Source organism: Pteropus medius, unplaced genomic scaffold (genome assembly GCF_902729225.1).
Source record: "Pteropus medius unplaced genomic scaffold, Ma_sr-lr_union100, whole genome shotgun sequence".
Classification (NCBI taxonomy): domain Eukaryota; kingdom Metazoa; phylum Chordata; class Mammalia; order Chiroptera; family Pteropodidae; genus Pteropus; species Pteropus medius.
Window position 1 is genome coordinate 402,842 of NW_024341372.1, and position 21,293 is coordinate 424,134.

The window sequence follows — 21,293 nt, forward strand, 5'->3', positions numbered from 1 at the left end:
TTCAAATTTCTTTGTATGATTTTCAAAGACTTTTATAATCAATGTCAAGCTCTTTGTTTAGTTGCATTTCTTCATCCACCCCGCCTCCATGGAATTATGAAAAATTTCCTAGTTTTCATGTTTTCATGATATTGCTTAAATATAACTTCCTCTGAAAATAGCACACAGGTTTTCTAGGCTTCCTTCCATATCATCACATATCACTTATTTCATACTTCTATCATAGGATCTATCTTATTTTGTTATATGTAGTATCTATCTTCTTCAGTAAATTTTGAGGAAAGAGAATTTGTATTTTTTCATGGTGGTATCTCTAGCTGTTTTAGCATAGAGAACATAATAAGTAATCAAGTGATATTGGCTGATTTTTTTTTTATTTCAATATAATAACCTGAACTGCTGGCATTAAATATTACAGCCATATTTTAGATTAGAGTTTGAAAAATAAGCCCGTAAAACTGCAGGTAGGCAGATGAATAGTTCTTTGTAAGGTGAATATATGTGTGAATTTCTGAAAGAACAATTAGAGAAAGGGAGACAGACAAGTGTAAGAGTGGACTACAGAAAAAAAGAAAAGCTATGGAAACTGGTATAATGGGAATACACTTCCTCTATCTCTCCAGTGAAAATAAAAGAAAAATAATTAATGCTCACTTTTCTGGAAGTGAGGAATTCCATGCCCTTGGCCACTTGAAAGCTATAGCAGATCAGGTCCTCCAAGGTGAGGGAGTGCTTGTAGAGATTATTCAAGTCTAAAGAAGAGAAAATAAGGTTAGAGAAAAAAAGCCAGTGGTTGAAGCTTTCTCACGAGTCTGTAGAGTTAGCAGTAGAAAAATCTAGAGAGGAAGAAAAACCTGCATTACATAAAACCTTGCAGAATAGGGGCAAAGATTTTTGACAACAAGACCTGGACGGACCGTACACTACTAAGACTTCATGTGTATTTTGAAGTGATGGGCTTGTGAATTAAAATAATCTACAAGGATGTCTTTGGGGGTTCGACAACTAACACCTTTACTGTTCTCTGGTTACCACCTATTTCACAAATACCCCACAAAAACAAATACATGGTTTGTCCAGATTTTCTTGCCAATTCTGAGTATAAGAGAGAATCTGGAAGATGTCTATTGGATGCTAAAGTTTGGAAATGTTCAGAAAGTTCTCATGATTTATGGTGACAACAGGTCTGAATTTTTGTAATCACAGTGTACGGTCACTATATACCATACTCATTGCTAGACCATCATCCTCCAATTTCTGTCGATAGATGAAAAGTTCACAGAAATTCCTTCTGATATTCCCAATGTTCTAATAGCACCAGATTAGGATTATAAGAATATTTACAAAGATTCTAGTCCAAGTTATAATTGTCATTTTACAAGTAGGAAAAATTGAAGCCTAGAGAAGAGATGTGACTTGCTTAAGGTATATCAGTGATGGAGGCAGTAATAAAACCCAGATCTACTAACTTACAGTGCAGGAGATGTCTCAACATGCATTAAAGCTAGACAGATATCACATGTAGTTTATTCATGACCAAAAGGACAATAAGAGGAACAGAGAAGAGCCAAGGGCATAGCAAACCGGGAAGATCAGGGTCAACAGTGGATCCCACAGTCAGGCAGAAACCTCAGGCAGAATAGGACAAGTGTCACTCAAGTTCAGTGCCTGAACCTATCAGTTCAAAGTAGTGTAAGAGTAAACTAGAAAGAGATGGGATACCTGAGTTCAATTTCTATTCTTTCTCTTAATTAGCTGAGCGAGATCAAATTGAGGTGGTGCACACTGGTACAGCTATAAAAGTTGCTTCATCTTGAAATATTTCCATATTGCTTGGTAAGTAGTTATTGTTAAGCTCTCCAAGTGCCCTCACAACTACAATTATTCCACCCCTGCCTAGACTTTACCATGATCCAGTAACCCCAAGACTCTGTTCCAGGGCTACATCAGACATGTATTCTGATTGGTCACTATTTGTGCCATACCTTGTTAAATATTTTAATATTTGTAAAATATTTACATAGTAATATCCACTTGCCAATATCTTACATACCTGTTAAATATTTTGATTACCAGGCAGTATCTGTTAAGTATATTTTATATTATCCCTGTTCTGAGTGTCAGTTTTCTCCTCTGTCAAATGGAGATAAACATCCTTATTAGTCTCACAAGAAAGTCATGAAGTTCAAGGAAAGAATTTATTGGAAACTGCTTTGGAAACTATAAGGTTCCAGAACAATATGGGAGATTGTCATTGTAAACTACCCCAGATTGCTAATGGAAGTGAAAGCTGAGCTTAGAACCAAAAGTCTTTCAAGTTGAGTAACAACGGTTACAGAGGAATTCACATGATTTTCGGGATCATCTACCTCAACACTAGTTGGAACTTTCTTGACAGTGATCTCACTCCTCCAACACAATCTTTACCTTCAAACTTCTGGTAGCCATGAGTATTGGCTAGAAAAGGGCCCCACATACCTACTCGGTGGGTTGTTGTGGCTCCCAGAAGGTAGCGGTTACTTTCTTCCTCTTCATCAGATTCAATATAGCTCTTGTCCTCAATGAAGCCAGAGCTGGTGGAACTTCCTGTGCTAGCCATGCTCTCCAGACGGTGCTTAACTAGTTGGGTGGGCTTGCAGTCAGAATCATGAGAGGTCTTCATCTTTTTATCCATATTGAATAGGGCCTGTGAGTTTAAATAGATCCTCAGAGCTGGAAAAGACTTAAAAATGATCTATTCCATCCTACTTCATGTTTCCACTGGGAAACTGAAATCTAGAGAGGTATAAGGCAATTGCTCAAAGAGACAATTTGGAAGGAAGCTGAGCATGTTGACTAGCAGTCTAGGGTACTGTTCCTTATGACATGATGCCAGTTTACTTATCTCTGATGAGAGAAAACATCCAAGAGTTGATTATTGAAGGTGTTTCCTTGGCCCATAAGTCAGGAAGTCTTCCTTATGCCAGAATATCTGGTGGCATATGGTACCCCAAAGTGTGCCAGATTACCATATTTCTGAGCTCTGTGCTTAGAAATGGAGCATATATCATACAATGGAGACACCTCTGTTTTAATTTCTCATTCCTTTTCCCTTTGCTGCAATTAGGGTAGAGGAAGGACCTTCTCTCAGAGCTTCAGGTGATTTCAGAGAGCTCAAGTTCATGGCTATTAAATTAAAAAGGTACCATGGGATTTTAGGCTAGCTAACTGTTCTGGATCTCATAGAGTAAATGGAGGGTGACACAAACCAAAGATGTAATTTCAGCCAATGCCAGGAAAATGCTGAATTGCTTGTTTCAGAGAAACCTCAGCATTGGAAGTGACTTTAGAGGTGATTGAGTCCAAGTCTCTATTGGATGCATAAATGCATACCCTATATCCCCTGATTAGTAGTTTTCTGGCCTCTGCTTTTTCACTCTTCACTCTTTCTTTATCATTAAAAATCTTCAGATAGTATTCAAAAATGCGGATGAGTATGGGATTCAGTTGGGGAAACCTACCTTGGTAGCAATAAAATCTCCTCTCTTTCCTCTCAGAAAGTTGGCCAGGTTTCCATATTTACAGAATTCTACAATAACCATCAAAGGACCTGCCAAAAGTACAACACAGTCATATTTCCAGGAATTATGAAAGGTAGCCAATTCTTGGGCTCGCCTTGTCCTAGTAACCTGCTGACCAGGGAATGTCCTAAAATCTCATACAGAATTTCTCTAGCTGGGAACCAGTTGACTGCTTACTTGTGCTGGATACAGTGGTGATTTAATCCAGAAACATGTGGCTGATTTATGAGTAAGAAGAAGGAAGATTTGGCAGAAAGGGAAAATTAGATCAATAGACCACAATGTACCTTTACTGTGGTGTTTCCTGGGCTGGCTAACATGAGACATGTAAGAATGAGTGTGACAGAGCACCTGACCACATGCAGCCTACAGTTCAATGATGAAGGCAAGGAAATACCCAACCAGCCAGATATTTTATCCATTTACTTAATGGAGCCCTTCTCTCTACGCTCTACCCTCTTGCCTTACCCTCAGTACCATTATCTTGCTAAAATGCATCTCTCAACTCTCATCATATTACTCCATGATAGGCTTAAGACTGTCTGCAGGTTTCTCATAGCCTATTTTTCTGTGCTTGTCCACATCACAAATTATATATGTCTTGAAGCCATCTTTTATTTATCTATGTAGTTTAGCAGTACCACCACCACCAATCCCCTCCAAACCCCTGGATTAGTGCCTCACATAAGCTCAGTAGGGGCTCAGAAAATGTTTAAAATAAAGTTAAATGAAAGAGAAGAGGGCAGTAGCACTGTAAAATAGGGGAAAAAAAAAAGGGCTTTGGGTGTATTTGAGGGAATGCCTTCAAATCTGCAAATGGACAGGGGTTTTAGACTTGCTTATTAATTAACTGGATAAAACCCCTCCTTAGGCTTTAGTGGTTAGTGCTAAGCTAAGAAGGTAGAAGTTAAAATGGGAAACTCAAGAGGGCTATGGAGTCCCCTTTCTTGAATATATTGGTATACCTCCTTAGCACCTCAAAATTTTCTGTTCAACTAATGTGTCTAAGACTTAATAGGCTGTCCAAGCTGGCAAGAATCTTAGTGATACATCTGATTCCACTATATATTGTACAATATTGCCTGGAACAGGGGTCAAAGAACATAGACTCTAAAGGTTCTCTGCATTGCAAGGAGTCTCTAAATTAGAAGAACTTCACATGCAGTACATGAAGGCCTATCTAAATCATGGCCTACCTTGCCTCTGAGTGCTCTGACCCCCACAGGGAACTTCTGGCCAGGTATGGAAGACTCCTTACCTCCAGGTTTGGTGCAGGCACCCAGCAAGTTAACCACATTGAGGTGGTGACCGATGTGAATAAGGATCTTCAATTCTGACATCAAAGCCTTAAACTCACTGGAAGTTGCGCAATCTGCTTAAAATAAACACAGTAATGCACAAAAGGACTGTTTCTCCTGAGAGAGGCAGCAAGAGCATAGGAGATCCTGTTTACTGCTAAGAATCCTGGCAGAAATGCCCAGAGCACAATGATTAGTTTTTGTATTTTCCAAACAATATTTTAAATGGATAAATAATATCTTTCCATGCACTAGCTTGCCTGGATTTTGAGCTTTATGTACTAACAGGCTCATTTATACTCTCTTTTTAATTTTGAAAAAAGACATTCTTTGATAGCTACCTTTTTTGATAAACTTTTTCTGAGCAATTGGTAAATTGGACAAGTTTGGTTTAAGTATTTTTCTGTGTGGAGTCAGGGGCATGGACTGGATGGTATTGGGATGTTTAGTTACATATAAATTTATCTATTCGATACTGCAACCAGACTATAGGTTTATGTAGCCTGATCAGTGCAGAATCCAGTTGCGATCCTATTAAAGATTATTCTATATCAGCTAATTCTACGATGCATTGGAAGACTATATAGAAATTTTAGCAGCTAAATGCAATTGCTGACTCATATTGGCCTTACTAACATGTAAGAACCTCAAGTCTCTACTTCTGTATTTATGTTTCTGAATCCAAAAGAACAAATAGACTGACATACAATGTTTCATGATGATTGATTCATGAGTCCACAGCTGAGGTTTCCATGGAGAACATTAATCAAATGAAGGTAGAAGTTGGTTGTAGTTACCTCCCTTTACTACTTCAACTTCATATCTTTTACAGTCCAGTTTTCTACTTGACCCCATGCATCCTTGCAGCTGCTCCTCAATGGCCTCCAAAGGAATATAAATATTACCTTTAAGCATTTTCACTGCCACTGTTTTGCAAGTTGAAGCTCTGTCAATGCCAAAGGCACAGGCCTCTACCACTTTACCGAAGGCACCATGACCAAGGATTTTGCCTAAGGGGGCAATAAGTAAAAATGAGCAGTAGCCACTGAAAGACCATAAAGAAAAATTAAAAGTTGGTTTCTTGCAATGGGCATTGTAACTGCAGAGTCAGCATTCTCTGGGAGGTTTTTCTAGACCACCCCATGTGAAGTAACAATGTTGTTACTCTCCATTTCTTTAACTTGCTTTAATACCTTTTATAGCACTTACCACTAGATAAAATTATGCTGGAATATTTATTATCAATTCCCCCCAGTATAATATAAGCTCCATAAATTCTGTCTTGTTCATTGATATATTCCCGGTACTTGGAAAAATGCTTAATATATGGTAGGTGACCAATAATTATGTGTGGAATAAGTGAATAAATGGATATCCAATGCCAACCATTGAGAGAAAGGGCCATATGGGTTGGGCTAGATTTATGGTGGTCTATAGACACAAACCAGTTATTCAGGTGTTAGTCAAGCCACCTGGTCATCTACCTCACCAAGATGCACATTAGTTATTGGAATATTAAATATACTTCTGTGAACATTCACTATATTTTCTTTATTGACAGGACTCTGCCTCCCAAGTCAACTTACTTCAAATAAACTCCATTGTAAACCAATACCTTCCATTTGTGAGGTGTTTTAAATTTATAAAACACATTCCCAAATGTTACCTCGCTACATCTTCACAGTGGTAACCAAATATAGATAGGACACCTATCATTATTAATATTCTCCTTTTATAGATTTAAAAAGGAGCTCAGAGAAGTTAAGCAACTTGTATTAACTAAGTTCACCCAGTTTGTAAATCTAAAACCTCCCAGTCTCATGCTATGTGTGCAACATTATTCTGCTCCTCTGATTTATGGCTTCTCTTATCTATATTACAATATTTAAAACACATCCCACTTTGTCTAGGTTCATCGTGAATGGGGTTGAACAGCACTGCACATAATATACTAAGTGCATTATGGAAATTAATTCATTGCTTTTTCTTGGGCCTTTTCTTGGTTTTGTAACTCTATGGTGAAAAAATTGGAAGAGTGATAAAATAGAGATTGGTGCTTACCCAACTGTAACCGGTCCCTAGGGAATTCCCACCTCAGGTCATCATAAGGAAGCCTATCACACTGTTGATCAACGGGCATCATTTCAGGATCCATGATGATGGAAAGGTAGCCAGTTTTGATATTTGACACACTGGCCTGCAGAAAGGAAAAGTAAAACCATGTTACTATGTTTTCTTGATCTTCTGATGAGGTATTAGGCCCCTAGAGTTTCCCATTTTACATTATAGGGTAGTTCATAAAATCTAGAAGACACATCAAGAGCATAAATATAATAATGAACACTCTATGAACAAAAATTAAAACAAAAACAACAAACCAGAAAAACAATTACAACAAAAATAACAAATTCATACCCATAGTATAATGAACTATTATAAAATCAATAATGAGAGATATCATCCAAAATGGCAGAGTAGGCAAATCTAGGGTTACGTTCCCAAAAAAATCAACTAATGAGGTAGCCAAATGTTCAGAATCAATTTTTTAATAACTATCAACTTAGTCAAAAACTTACACCACTGGAGAAAGGATTGGGGAAGAAAAAGGTATCTGCTTGGTGATAATAGAGCTTCATGTCATTTAAAATTCCCTGCTTTTCATTCTTTACAGTCCATATTGGCAGAAACTATAAAGATGGTAATAAGCACTCCTAGTGCATGTCGCTAATGCCATAGAGAACAATATGAGGTTTCAACGTATCTGACAACTCCCTCAACACCAATGAAAAAACTTCTCTTTGTTTTATACAAATTGTAGCATAGCTAGGGAAGGGGTCGCTTCTCAGGCAGCTTTGTCCCGAAGCATTTGTAGGCAAAGGGATTGGCCATAACAGCCTATGATATGTCATAGTACTTGGGACACTAGAATAAAATCAACTACAAATAAAATTTATAAAGAAGAACTTGAGAAACAAAGAAATGTTTAAAACAGAAAAAAAAAACAAATAGAATGGCAGAAGTGCTTTGATGTTAGTAATTATGTTAAGAATAAATGGATTAAAATTTTCAATTACAAGCAGAAAATGGCTCTAGAAGGAATCCTGCCCAAGGGCCATTAGGAAATCATCACTGGAGGATTCACTAATCTAACTTGTGGGCACCCCCAAGTGTGAAAACAACACCTTCTCCCACACTGTAGCCAGCTCCTTATTATGTTTCCCAAAACAATGGAAAGAGCAAGCTTCATTAGATAGGATGTGTATGCAGAAAACTTAGTAGGGTCTGAGGTCGAGAAACCAAAAACTTGAGCCATAGTGCCACATTCAAGGAAATACAAGAGATTTCCAACAACCAGCCTGGTAAGATAAAAATATATATACAAGTTTAGAAATTCTTCCATAAAAGAGAAAAAAAGAAGCACGAGGCAAGTACATTTTTATAAGGTCAGAGAAAACTCCATATATAAGCAGGACCAAGGAAAAGTATCTCCCAAATGAAGGCAACTAGTAAGGATTGGAAGAGGTGACTGCTACTTCAAATGCAATATCAACATAAAACTCCAAGGAAAATGAAAAATCAAAGAAATGTGGTATCATTTTAAAAATCTCAATAATCATCCAGTAACCAATCTCAAAAACACAGATTTCTGTGACATCCCCAACAAAGAATTTAAATTAGCTGTTCTGAGGTAATTCAGTGAGCTACAAGATGACACAAAAGACAGTTCAACAAAATCAGGAAAATAATTTATGTACAAAAATGCGGAATTCAACAAAGATATAGAAATCATATAAAAGAACAAAACAAATTCTGGATCTAGGTATTTAAAAAATAAAATTAAAAAATGCAATAAAGAGCGTCATCAGCAACAACAACAAAAAGGAATCAATGATCTAGATGACAGAAATGTTGAAATAATCTAGTCATCAGAAAAAAAAATAGATTGGATTAAACATGACAAAGTGAGAGACATCCCCAGATCTCTCTCCTTGAAATAACAATAAGCTGAACATCTAAAACTCAACAAAATACACCCAAACTGCACACCAGCATGTCTGAGCCTGGGATCTGTGCATAAGAGCTATCACAGGTCAGAAACCTGGGTGTCAGGTGGAGGACTGGGAGACACAAAGATGTTGCTTCTCACAGCTGGAGCTTTCTGTAGGAGGAGGGAGAAGGAAGAAAGTGCAGAGAGTTCCCTGAACAACCCTGCCTGGGAGTGCTGTGCACTCCACTCAGGTGGCAGCAATGCCCAGTCATCAAAACAGAAGACAGAGAAACGGAGATGGCAGAAAAGAGGGGATGGCAGAGAAACAACAATTGACTTTTACCAGCCAGGGTTGTAAAAACAAGGCTGAGCCACAGCCCCCATTCCCCAACCCAGAGGGCCCCTCCCCCCATAACCTCTGAGACTGATCACCGTGGTGTCCCAGGAGAATCTGACCAAACGCTACCAAAACTGTTGCTAACACTGACAGGAACTGAGGCTAAGGATAGCGAGCATGATTAAACATTTATACAAAAAAAAAAAGACATTATTAAGACTTTATATAAAGCAGAGATCCAAGAGGCTTAGATTCCACATATTGGAAACCAAAACAAACAAACAAAAAACACCTTATTTGCAAAAAGCTAGAGACCATTATATAATAAATCTTTCTTAAAAAATAATAAAGCAGAACACACTACCATTAATACTGAGGCAGAGAAATAGTCCAGTAAACACCATAAACAACCAAGATGACAAGGCATCTCAGAAAGAAAGAGAAAAATCTCCAGAAAATAAGCTACAGACATAGAAATATGCAATTTAATAAAAGAAAATTCAGAACGGTACTTCTGAAAAAAACTCAATGAGATCTGAATAGAATCATATCAACAATTTCAAAAATTGAAAAAACAACTAAATAAGCAGAATGAATTCTTTAGCAAGGAGATTGAAACCCTCGAAAAGAACCAAATAGACTTTCTGGAGATAATGAACCAATTGCAAGACATGAAAAATGAAATGACAAGCTTGGGAAATAAAGTCGACCAAATAGAGTAAAGGATCAGTGATATCGAAGACAGAAATTTAGAAACAAATTAGAAAGAAGAAGAGAGAAACCGAAGAATTAAAAATAATGAAAGAGAAATACAAGAACTAGCTGATACCATCAGGAGAGGAAACAAAAATAATGGGCATTATCGAAGGGGAGGAAAATAAGCAGGGATAGAAAGCATTTTCAGACAAATAGTTCACAAGAATTTCCCAAATCTAAGGAATTTGCTGGAGCTTGGAATTCAAGAAGTCAACAGAAAACCCAATTACCTCAACCCAAAAAAGCTTCTCCAAGACACATTGTATTAAAATTATTAAAAATCAATGACAAAGACAGAATTCTTAGGGCAGCCAGGGAAAAGAAGACGGTAACCTATAAAGGAAAACCCATTATACTTCCGTTGGACTTCTCAGCACAAATCTTATTAACCAGAAAGGAGTGGAATCAAATATTCAAACTATTAAATGAAAGGAACTACTCAGCCAAGAATAATGTATCAGTTCTCCTTTAAATATGAAGGAGAAATAAAGACCTTTCCAGACATACAAAAATTGGGAAAATTCTACAATACGAGACATGCATTACAGGAAATACTGAAAGGAGTCAGCTCACCTAAAACAAAATGACAAAACATAATTAGGAGTAAGGTGACTGGCAGGCAGATAGAAGCAGAGGAATGCAACCCTTACTAAGAATGGGGTATTATAAGCTTAAACAATAAGAAGACATTTGCTTTAGCAAGATAGTAATGATCGTTCAGCATACATAGGGACAAACTGAGACAATGACTGAAAAGGGGAGAATTCAAAGTTACGAATTCACAAAGGGCAATGCAGATAAGGTATACACAGATGGAATCAGACGACTGTGTGTATACATATCCTTTACATATTCGTAATGGTAACCAAACAGTAAAGATTCAGAACTGAAGTGTATGACATAAAAAGAAGAACCAGTGGGAAAATCCACAAAACCCAACAATGACGACAACAACAACAACAACAACAACAACAACAACAACAACAACAGACCGACAAGGGCAAGGAAGAAATAGAAACACCGAGCTACCAGAAAACAAAAGATACAATGCTATAAGAAGATCTCATATTTCAATAATTACCCTAAATGTAAATAGACCGAACTCACCAATAAAAAGGCACAGAGTTGAAGACTGGAACAAAATACAAAACCCAACCATATACTGCCTCCATGAGGCATATCTCAGTTCCAAAGACTAATATAGACTAAAAGTGAAAGAGTGGAAAATGATATTTCAAGCAAATGGCATTCAGAAAAAAAGAGGGAGTAGTGGTATTAATATTGGACAAAACAGACTTCAAAATAAAAAAGGTAAAGGAAGATACTGAGAGACACTTCATAATGATAAAGGGAATCATACAACAAGAAGACATAACACTTATTAATATCTGTGCTCCCAGATAGGGAGCCCCAAAATATATAAAGCAATTGCTAACAGAAGTAAAAGAAGAGACCAAAACACGATCATAGTAGGGGAACTAAATATCCCACTGTTGGATATGAACAGATCATCCAAACAGAAAATCAATAAGGAAATAACATCCTTAAATGACTCCTTACACCAACTGGATATAATTGGCATTTATAGAGCCTTTCATCCAAATACAGCTGGTTATACATTGTTCTCTAGTGCACATGGAACATTTTCAAGGACTGACTATATACTGTGATGTAGAGATAGCCTCAACAAATATAAGAGGGTTGAAATTATATTACCATATTCTCTGATCATAATGCTTTGATGCTAGAGATAAATTGTAAAAAGAAAGTGGGAAGGACCACAAATACACGGAGATTAAACAACGAGTGACTGAAGAATGACTGAGTCAGAGAAGAAATAAAAAGTGTGATCAAGAGATACATAGAAACAAATGATAATGATAGTACAACATATCAAAACTTGTGGACCATGGCAAAAGCATTCATAAGAGGAAAGTTAATATCTTTACAGGCATATCTCAAAAAACAAGAAATAGACTAAATAAACAACCTAACACTTCATCTTAAAAAAAAGAAAAAAACTAGAAAAGGAAGAAAAAATGAAGCCTAAAGCTAGCAGAAGAAAAATATTCAAAATAAGAGCAGAAATAAATGAAATTGAAAACAAAAATCTATAGAAAAATAATTTCAACAAAGAGCAGGTTCTTAGAGAAGGTTAATAAAATTGACAAACCCCTGTCTGGACTCACTAAAGAAAAAAAAGAGAAAGGACACAAATAAACTAAATTAGGGATGAAACAGGGGAAATTACGACAGACATCGCAGAAATACGAAGGATCATACAAGAATATTATGAAAAACTATATAACACCAAACTTAATAAGCTAGAAGAAATAAACCAGTACTTGGAAAAATACGACCTTCCTAGACTGAATCAAAAAGAACTGGAAAATCTAAATAGACTAATCAGCAGTATGGAAATTGAAACAATCATCAAAAACCTACCAAGAGGTCAAAGTTCAGGACCAGATGGCTTCACCAGTGAATTCTACCAAACATTCAAAGAAGATTTAATACCTATTCTCCTCAAACTCTTCCAAAAAATAGAAGAGATGCAATACTTCCCTACTCATTTTATGAGGCCACTATTACTCTGATACCAAAACCTGGTAAAGATAACATAAAAAAAGAGAACTATAGACCAATATCTCTCATGAACACAGATGCCAAAATCCTAAATAAGATACTAGCGAACTAATTACAGTAAAATATTGAAAAGATTATATGCTATGATCAAATGGACTAGTTCCCAGGAGGGCAGGGATGGTTCAAGTTATGCAAATTGAACAATGTGACACATCACATAAACAAATTAAAAAATAAGAATCATACGATCATATCAATAGATGCAGAAAAAGCTTTTGACAAGATAGAGCCTTTTATGATCAAAACACTTAACAAAATTGGTATTAAAGGGAAGTACCTTAATATAATAAAGGCCATATATGACAAACCCTCAGCCAGCATTATACTTAATGGTGAAAAACTAAAAACCTTCCCTCTAAGATCAGGAACAAGGCAAGGGCTGTCCACTCTCGCCACTCTTATTCAATATAATATTGGATGTCCTCATGAGTGCAATCAGGCTAGAGAAAGATACAAAAGGCATCCAAATAGGAAATGAAGAAGTCAAACTGTCAATATCTGCGGATGATATGATTCTCTATATAGAAAACCCTAAAGACTCCACAAGAGCACTACTAGAAACAATAAGCAAATACCGTAAAATTTCTGGATACAAAATCAACGTTCAAAAATCCATAGTGTTCCTATACTCTACTATACTCTAATAATTCCTTTTTCAATTGCAACAAAAAGAATAAAATACCTAGGAATAAATCTATTGAAACATGTGAAGCACCTTTATAATGAAAAATATAAGACCCTATTAAAAGAAATTGAAGGAGATACAAAGAAATGGAAAGATATTCCTTGTTCTTGGATTGGAAAAATTAACATAGTTAAACTGACCTTATTACCTAAAGCATTATACAGATTAAATGCAATTACCATCAAAATCCCATTGTCATTTTTTAAAGAAATAGAACAAAAAATCATCAGATTTGTATGGAAGCACAAAGACCCCAAATTGCCAAAGCCATCTGCGAAAAAATGAACGAGGCTGGAGGCATCACTCTGCCCAAATTAAAATTATACTACAAAGCGACAGTAATCAAAACGTCATGGTATTGGCAGAAAAAGACACATGGATCAGTGAGAAAGAATCGAGAATCCAGAATTAAATCTATGTTTATATGGGCAAATAATTTTCGACAAAAGCCAAAAACATACAGTAGAGAAAGGAAAGCCTCCTCAATAAATGGGGCTGGGAAAACTGGAAAGCCATCTGCAAAAGAATGAAACTGGACTGTTGTCTATCACCACACATCAAAATTAACGCAAAATGGATTAAAGACCTGAATATAAGACCTGAAACAATAAAATGTATAGAAGAAAATATAGGAACTAAACTCAAGTACCTTGGACTTAAAGAAGATTTTATGAATTTGACCTCAAAAGCAAGGGAAGTAAGAGCTAAAATAAATGAATGGGACTACATCAAACAAAAAAGCTTCTGCTCAGCAAAAGAAGTCATCAATAAGATAAAGAGACAATCGTACAAATGGAAAAATATATTTGCAAGCAATGCCTCTGATATGGGCCTAATATCCAAAATGTACAAAAAATTCATACAATTCAATAACAACAAAAACAAACACAAAAACAAACAATCCAAACAAAAACAGGCAGAGGACCTGAAGAGACATTTCTCCTTAGAGGACATACAAATGATCAAGAAATGTTTGAAAAGATGTTCGAAATCACTAGTTATTAGGGAAATACAGATCAAAACCATAATGAGATACCATCTCACACCTGTTAGAATAGCTATAATCAATAGGACAAGTAATAACACACATTGGAGGATGCGAAGAAAAAGTAACCCTATACACTACTGGTGGTACTGAAAATTGGTACAGCCACTATGGAAAACAGTATGGAGCTTCCTCAAAAAACTAAGACTTGATCTACTTTATGGTCCAGCAATTCCTCTACTGGGCATTTACTCCAAAGACTTGAAAACCCATATCCGAAAAGATATTTGCACACCGATGTCCATAGCAGCATTATTTACAGTGGCCAGAACATGGAAGCAACCGAAGTATCCTACGATTGTGGTACATATGTACAATGGAATATTACTCAGCCAGAAGAGATGAAATACTGCCATTTGCGATAATGTGGATGGACATCAAGATAATCATGCTAAGTAAAATATGCCAGACAGAAAAAGTTGAAATCCACATGATATCACTTATATGTGGGATGTAAACCTGAAAGCAACAAATGAACAGGACAGAGACTCATGGACATGGACAATAGACTACGGGTTACAAGAGGGTAATGGGGAAGAGGGTCGGAGGGGGTTAGATGAGGCGAAAGAGGTTAAATATGTGTTGACAGAAAGAAATCTAACTGTGGATGGTGAACACACAATGCAATATATATATGCCTTATTGTTAAATTGTACACCCAAAACTTACTGGAGTTTGTTAACCAATGTCACCATTAAATGAATGAATGAATGAATAAACAAATGTAGATTTCATTCTTTAAAAAAGAAATATCAAATACCTTTCTTAATGAGGTACAACTTTGTTTACTTTAAATTAATTCAACAGGTTAGTAATTAGAGGTCTTTCCTTTATTTTCCAGTAGGTGGCAGTATAGTATAAATGTTTTGCTTCTGCGTGAGCTAATTATGTTTGAGAGAGAGCATTTTCCACCTTCCGTTGTTCTGTCAAAGGTATTCCCAGTGCTCTGTTCATTTCTGCATTTGCCTCCAGGTCTCTGACGTTTCGCTGCTGACTGTGTCACTTCAGCTATATGTTTCGCTACAGTCATGAGTGTCACTGCTGGGGTAACAGTGATGGTGTCTCCTCTCAATCTGTCTGGAGTTGTCTGGGTCTGGGGCAATGCTGCTGTGTATGGAGGGTGGGGCAGGTGTGGGGAAGCCAAGGTTGCAAGACTCACTGCTGTTGCTGCCCTGTTCCCTGTGGCCACTGTTATCATTGTGACTGAGAGGACAGTTTTACATGTGACAGCTCTGCTGATGCCAGCAAATTCTCCAGAGGTATTGCACCACCACACCTATGGGAGGAAGCCACATTCAGAGGCACCAGTGGTGCTGCTCCCTTTTATTTATTTTCCTGAACACTTGTAGAAGAGCTGAAATTGTGGGCCCATTCTCCACCTCTGGTACTACAATGTCTAGTTCTGCAGGCTCAGCCACCATGGCCAGGAAACAGGGTCATGGGTATTGTCTCTGCTATTCCATCAATTTTGCTTCCCCTATGCATTCCAGTCCACTCACCTTCAAATGTACAAATATATGGATCTTTCAGCTGTCCTAATGCATTGAGCAGAGGACTCTTTGTTGAATTGTAGATGTCCCACTAGTAGTAGATTAAAGGAGAGAAGTAAAGGGAACATCTCACTCTACTATGATGCTGGCATCACTTCTGTTAGTGGTCCATTTTCATTCTTTTGCATGTTGCTGTCCAGTTTTCCCTACATCATTTATTGAAGATATTGCCACTTCTCCATTGTATATTCTTGGCTTTTTTGTCATAAATTAACTGACCATGTATATGTGGGTTTATTTCTCAGGTCTTTTTTGTTTCGTTAATCTATGTCTGTTTTTATTCCAATAGCATACTGTTTTGATTATTAAAGCCTTGTAGTGTCTATGGTCCTATCATGCTGAATATGCCCAACCTCATCTGATCGCTGAAGTTAAGCAGGTCAGGCATGGTTAGTACTTGGATGGGAAACTATAGCCTTGTAGTATAGTTTGAAATCAGGGAGCGTGATTCCTCCTGGTTTGTTCTTCTTTCTCAAGATTGCTTTGTCTACAGAAAGTATTTTGTTGTTGCATACAAATGTTAGGATTATTTGTTCTTTTTCTTTGAAAACTGTCATTGGAAATTTGAAAGTTATTGCATTTAATATGGATATTGCTTTGGTTAATATGAGCATTTTAATAGTATTAAATTTTTCAATCTGTAAATATGGAATTTTTTTCTATCTTTGTTTTTTTCAGTTTCTTTCATTAATGTCTTATAGTTTTCAGTGTACATATCTTCCATTCTATCATTAAAGTTATTCCTAGGTATTTTGTTATTCTTGATGGAATTATAAAGTGAATGTTTTATTAGTATCTATTTATTATACTTAGTTATTAATGTATGAAATACAGCAGATGTTTGCATATTGATTTTGTATCAATTGAATTCGTTGGTTAGTTCTAACAGTTTCTTGGTGAAGGATTTAGGGTTTTATGTACATAATATGTCATCGGCAAATAGTGACAGCTTGACTTCTTTCTTTTCAATTTGGATGAATTTTCTTTATTTTCCTTGCCTAATTGCTTTCCTAAAGACTTTCAATAATATGTTGAATAAAAGTAGCTGGAGTGGCATCCTTCTGTTACTCCTGATCTTAAAGAAAAAGCATAGTTTTTCACTGTTGTATGATACTAGCTGTGATCTTGTCATCTATGACCATTTTTAATGTTGAGGTACATTCCTTCTACAACCACTTTTAAAAGGGTTTTTTTTTTTCATAAATGAGTGCTGATTTGGGTCAAATTTCTTTTCTGCATTTATAGAGGTTAACATAAAGTTTTCATCTTTCATTTTGTTAATGGGGAATATCACATTGATTGATTTGTGGATGCTGGATCATCCTTGCATCTATGGAATAAATCCTACTTGATAAGGTTATATGATTTATTTATTTAACTATCTATCTATCTATCTATCTATCTATCTATTTATTTATTTTTATTTGTTATGGTGACATTGGTTAACAAAATCCAGTAAGTTTCAGCTCTATATTTTAACAGTAAGGCCTATATATGTATATATATATGTGTATATATATATATATATATATGTGTATATATATATATATATACATATATATATGTGTATATGTATATATACGCATATATACACACACACACACATACATACACATAGTGTGTTCACCTCCCATAGTTAGATTTTTTTGTGTGTTACCACATATTTGATGCCTTTTACACCATCTACCTCCCCCCTCTTCCCTTTCCCTTCCTTTCTGGTAACCACTAAACTATTGTGTATGTCCATGAATCTGTTTGTTTATCCTGTTTGCTTGTTGCTTTTAGGTTTATATCTCACATATATGTTATGTCATGTGATTTTCAACTTTTTCTGTCTGGCTTATTTCACATAGCATGATTATCTTAAGGTCCATCCATGTTCACACAAATGACAGTATTTCATCTCTTCTTATAGCTAAGTAATATTCCATTGTACATATGTACCACAGCTTCTTTATCCAATCATCTATCTTAGAATATAGGAATGCTATGGATATTTGAACATTTATTTTGTATACAGAAACTTCATTATATCTGCTTATTGTTTCTAGTAGTGTTCTGGTGGAGTCTTTGTGGTTTTCTATATAGAAAATCATGTCATCTGCAAATAGTGACAGTCTGACTTCTTCATTTTCTATTTGGATGCCTTTTATATCTTTCTCTTGCCTGATTGCACTTGCTACATCCCAGGGGCATATGGAATGGTTCAGCATATGCAAATCAATCAACGTGATACACCACATAAATAAATTTAAAAATAAGGATCATATGATTATATCAAAAATGTAGAAAAAGCCTTTGACAAGGTATAGCATCCATTTATAATCAAACCACTTAACAAAATTGGTATAGAAGGAAAGTACCTTAACATAATAAAGGCCATATACAATAAATCCTCAGCCAACATTATACTGAATGGTGAAAAAAAAAACCACCTTTTCATTAAGATCAAGAACAAGACAAAGAAGCTATCTCTATCCACTGATGATAATATAATATTAGGAGATGTTTTCAATTTCACTGGCAGAGGTTTAACTCATCAAGCACCATAAATAATCATAGTAACACAGAATCACAAATTTTACAATATTCCAGGAACCAAACTTAAAGTCCAGAAGACTATGATATAAATGATAGAAACTTCAAAAGATCTCGCATTAAGAAACTCAACAAGATACTTGAAAATGCAGAATAGTTCAATGAGCTATGGAATAAAAATAATGAACAGGTCAAGTATTTTGCCAAAGAAAATGAAACTCTAAAATAATACCAAACAGAAATCCTGGGATTGAGAGAACTCAAAAGAGAGTGATGAAAAGAGGAAAGGAGAAGCCGGAAGGAGGAAGGAAGCAGATGAAACATGATACTAAAATAATGAGGGGCTCATACAGAGACTGGGACTGGGAAACAACAAAGAAAAGGAATAACTTTCCAGGTACAAAACTGTAATTCATTCCAAAGAGAGAAAGGAACAAAGAGACTCTGGGGACAAAGAGATAAGCTAAAGAGGCTGCAAACACAGAACTATCATCAGTTTCTGGAGAAACTCACAGACTCCAGGAGAATCTCACAGGAATCCTGAACAAAATAACGAAGAATAAAGGAACAACAGCCTCAAAGACTAAGACTGGGGTTATCACTCAAGATGGAAAAAGGACTTTCAGACAGCTCAAAAACTGGAATGGGATACTTTGAATACTCCTGCAGGAGACAGAAAGATCCCAGAAAGAAAAAGGCAAACATACACAATACCTATAGTAAGATGATAAAGAAAAAGACGGAATCAGAAAATTGTGACTTTATTACAGAATATAGTGTTTAACACTTAATTATACCATAAAGGTTAAGGGGGGTAAAGCATTAAATATAACTACTGCTACTTTAATTTGGTAATGAACACACAACATAAAAAAATGACAATTTTTAACAAAAATATGAAAGGGAAGGAGAGAAAGAATGAAACTTGTGTAGGTAAAAGAAACTAAGATGTTATCAGAAAAACCAAAACTATTTTATTTATGAAACATTTTATATAAATATCATGGTAACTAGAAAATAAAAATCTAGAGCGTAGATAGGAAACTTATAAAACTGTGTGAAAAACATTAAAGGAAACAAGCAAACTAAAAGAGCAGACAAAAACAAAAAAGAAAACAAACAAAATATGTAAAACAATCAGAAAACAAAATATATAGTGGCAATAGTAACTCCTCACATATCAATAATAACCCTAAATGTAAGTGAACTGAACTCACCAATCAAAAGGCATAGAGTATGTGTATGGACAGGACATAGTTATATGCTGCCTTCAGCAGACTTAGCTCCAAAGACGAACATAGGTTCAAAATGAAGGGATGGAAGATGATACTCCAAAAAATGGTATCCAAACAAAAGTGGGTGTAGCCACATCTAAATTAGACAAAATGAATTTCAAGCCAAAAAGGTAACAATGAACAAAGATGAAAATTACATAATGATATAGAGGACAATCCATGAAAAAGACATATCATTTATTAGTATATACATCCTAGTTAGGATCACCAAAATATAAAAAGCAATTATTAACAGACCTAAAATAAGAAACTGAGAGCAACTAAATAATAGTACAAGACATTAACACCCCCCTTACACTAATGGATAAATCATCCAGACAGAAACTCAACAAGGAAATATCATCCTTAAATGACACATTACACTTGATGGAATTAATCATATATACAGCATATTCCATATAAAAGCAACAGAATACACATTCTCAAGTGCACTGGAAACATTCACAAGGATAAACACAAAACAACTTCCAATAAATCTAAGAAGATTTAAATCATACAAAGCATCTTCTCCAACCACCACAGTATGAAACTATAAGGAAAAAGCTGGAAAAATTACAAACATGTTGATATTAAACAACATGCTACTGAAAAACTATTGGGTCAAGAAAGAAATTAAAAGAAGAGTTAAATACATGGGAACAAATGATAATAACAATAGGATATATTAACATCTTTGGAGTGCAGTAAGTGCTAAGAAAAAGGAAATTTATAGTAATACAGGCCTAACCCAAGGTATAAGAACAATCTAAAATAAGTAATCTAACCTTACACTTTACAGAACTAGAAAAAAATATGAAGCCTAAAGTCATTAGAAGGAAGCAATAAAAATCAGAGCAGAATTATAAATGAAATAGAAACTAAAAAGACAATAAAAAGATTAATAAAAATAACAGCTGATTCTTTGAATATATAAAAAATTGACAAATCTTTAGCTAAATTTAATAAGAAAAAAAGAAGGCTCAAATAAATAGGATCATAAACAAAAGAGGAAAAGTCATAATGAATACCACAGAAATACAAAGGATCATAAGAGAATACTATAAAAGGCTATACATCACAAAACTGGACAGCGTAGAAGTAATGGAAAATTCCTAGAATCATAAGACCTTCTTAGACAGAATCGTGAAGAAATAAGAAGTCTTATTTGACCAAACACTATTAAGGGGATTGAAACAGATAATCATGCTAAGCGAAATAAGCCAGACAGAAAAAGTTGCAGATCACATGATATCACTTAAATGTGGTGTATAAACCTAAAAGCAAAAACTGAACAGGACAAACAAACAGAGACTCACAGACATGGACAATAGACTAGTGGTTACCAGAGGGTATGGGGGAGGGGGTAGGGAGAAGGTAGATGGGATCAAAGGGGTCAAATATGTGGTGACAGAGAGAAATCTAACTATGGGAGGTGAACACACAATGTAAATATACATATGCCTTACTGTTAAAATGTACAGCTGAAACATTGAATTTCATTAGCCTATGTCACCATAAAAATAATTAACAAAAACCAACCAAACAAACAAACAAATAAAATGAAAAACCAAAGTCCAGGAACAGATGGCTTCACTGGTGAATTCTACCAAATGTTC

The 21,293-nt window shown here is 35.5% G+C and overlaps 1 protein-coding gene across 2 annotated transcripts in view; it reads right to left on the reverse strand.

Annotated features, from left to right (window-relative positions):
• The window catches only part of LOC120592792 (vascular endothelial growth factor receptor kdr-like), a 309,580-nt gene that overhangs the window by 164,914 nt on the left and 123,373 nt on the right, over positions 1 to 21,293 (reverse strand). For both annotated transcript variants that reach the window (XM_039850483.1, XM_039850476.1), the window contains exons 19-24: positions 6,920 to 7,055; positions 5,764 to 5,868; positions 4,819 to 4,932; positions 3,501 to 3,589; positions 2,479 to 2,686; positions 655 to 752 (exon numbers count right to left, since the gene is read on the reverse strand). In XM_039850483.1, the coding sequence (XP_039706417.1) occupies positions 655 to 752; positions 2,479 to 2,686; positions 3,501 to 3,589; positions 4,819 to 4,932; positions 5,764 to 5,868; positions 6,920 to 7,055 (750 nt within the window). The remainder of the gene's footprint in view (positions 1 to 654; positions 753 to 2,478; positions 2,687 to 3,500; positions 3,590 to 4,818; positions 4,933 to 5,763; positions 5,869 to 6,919; positions 7,056 to 21,293) is intronic.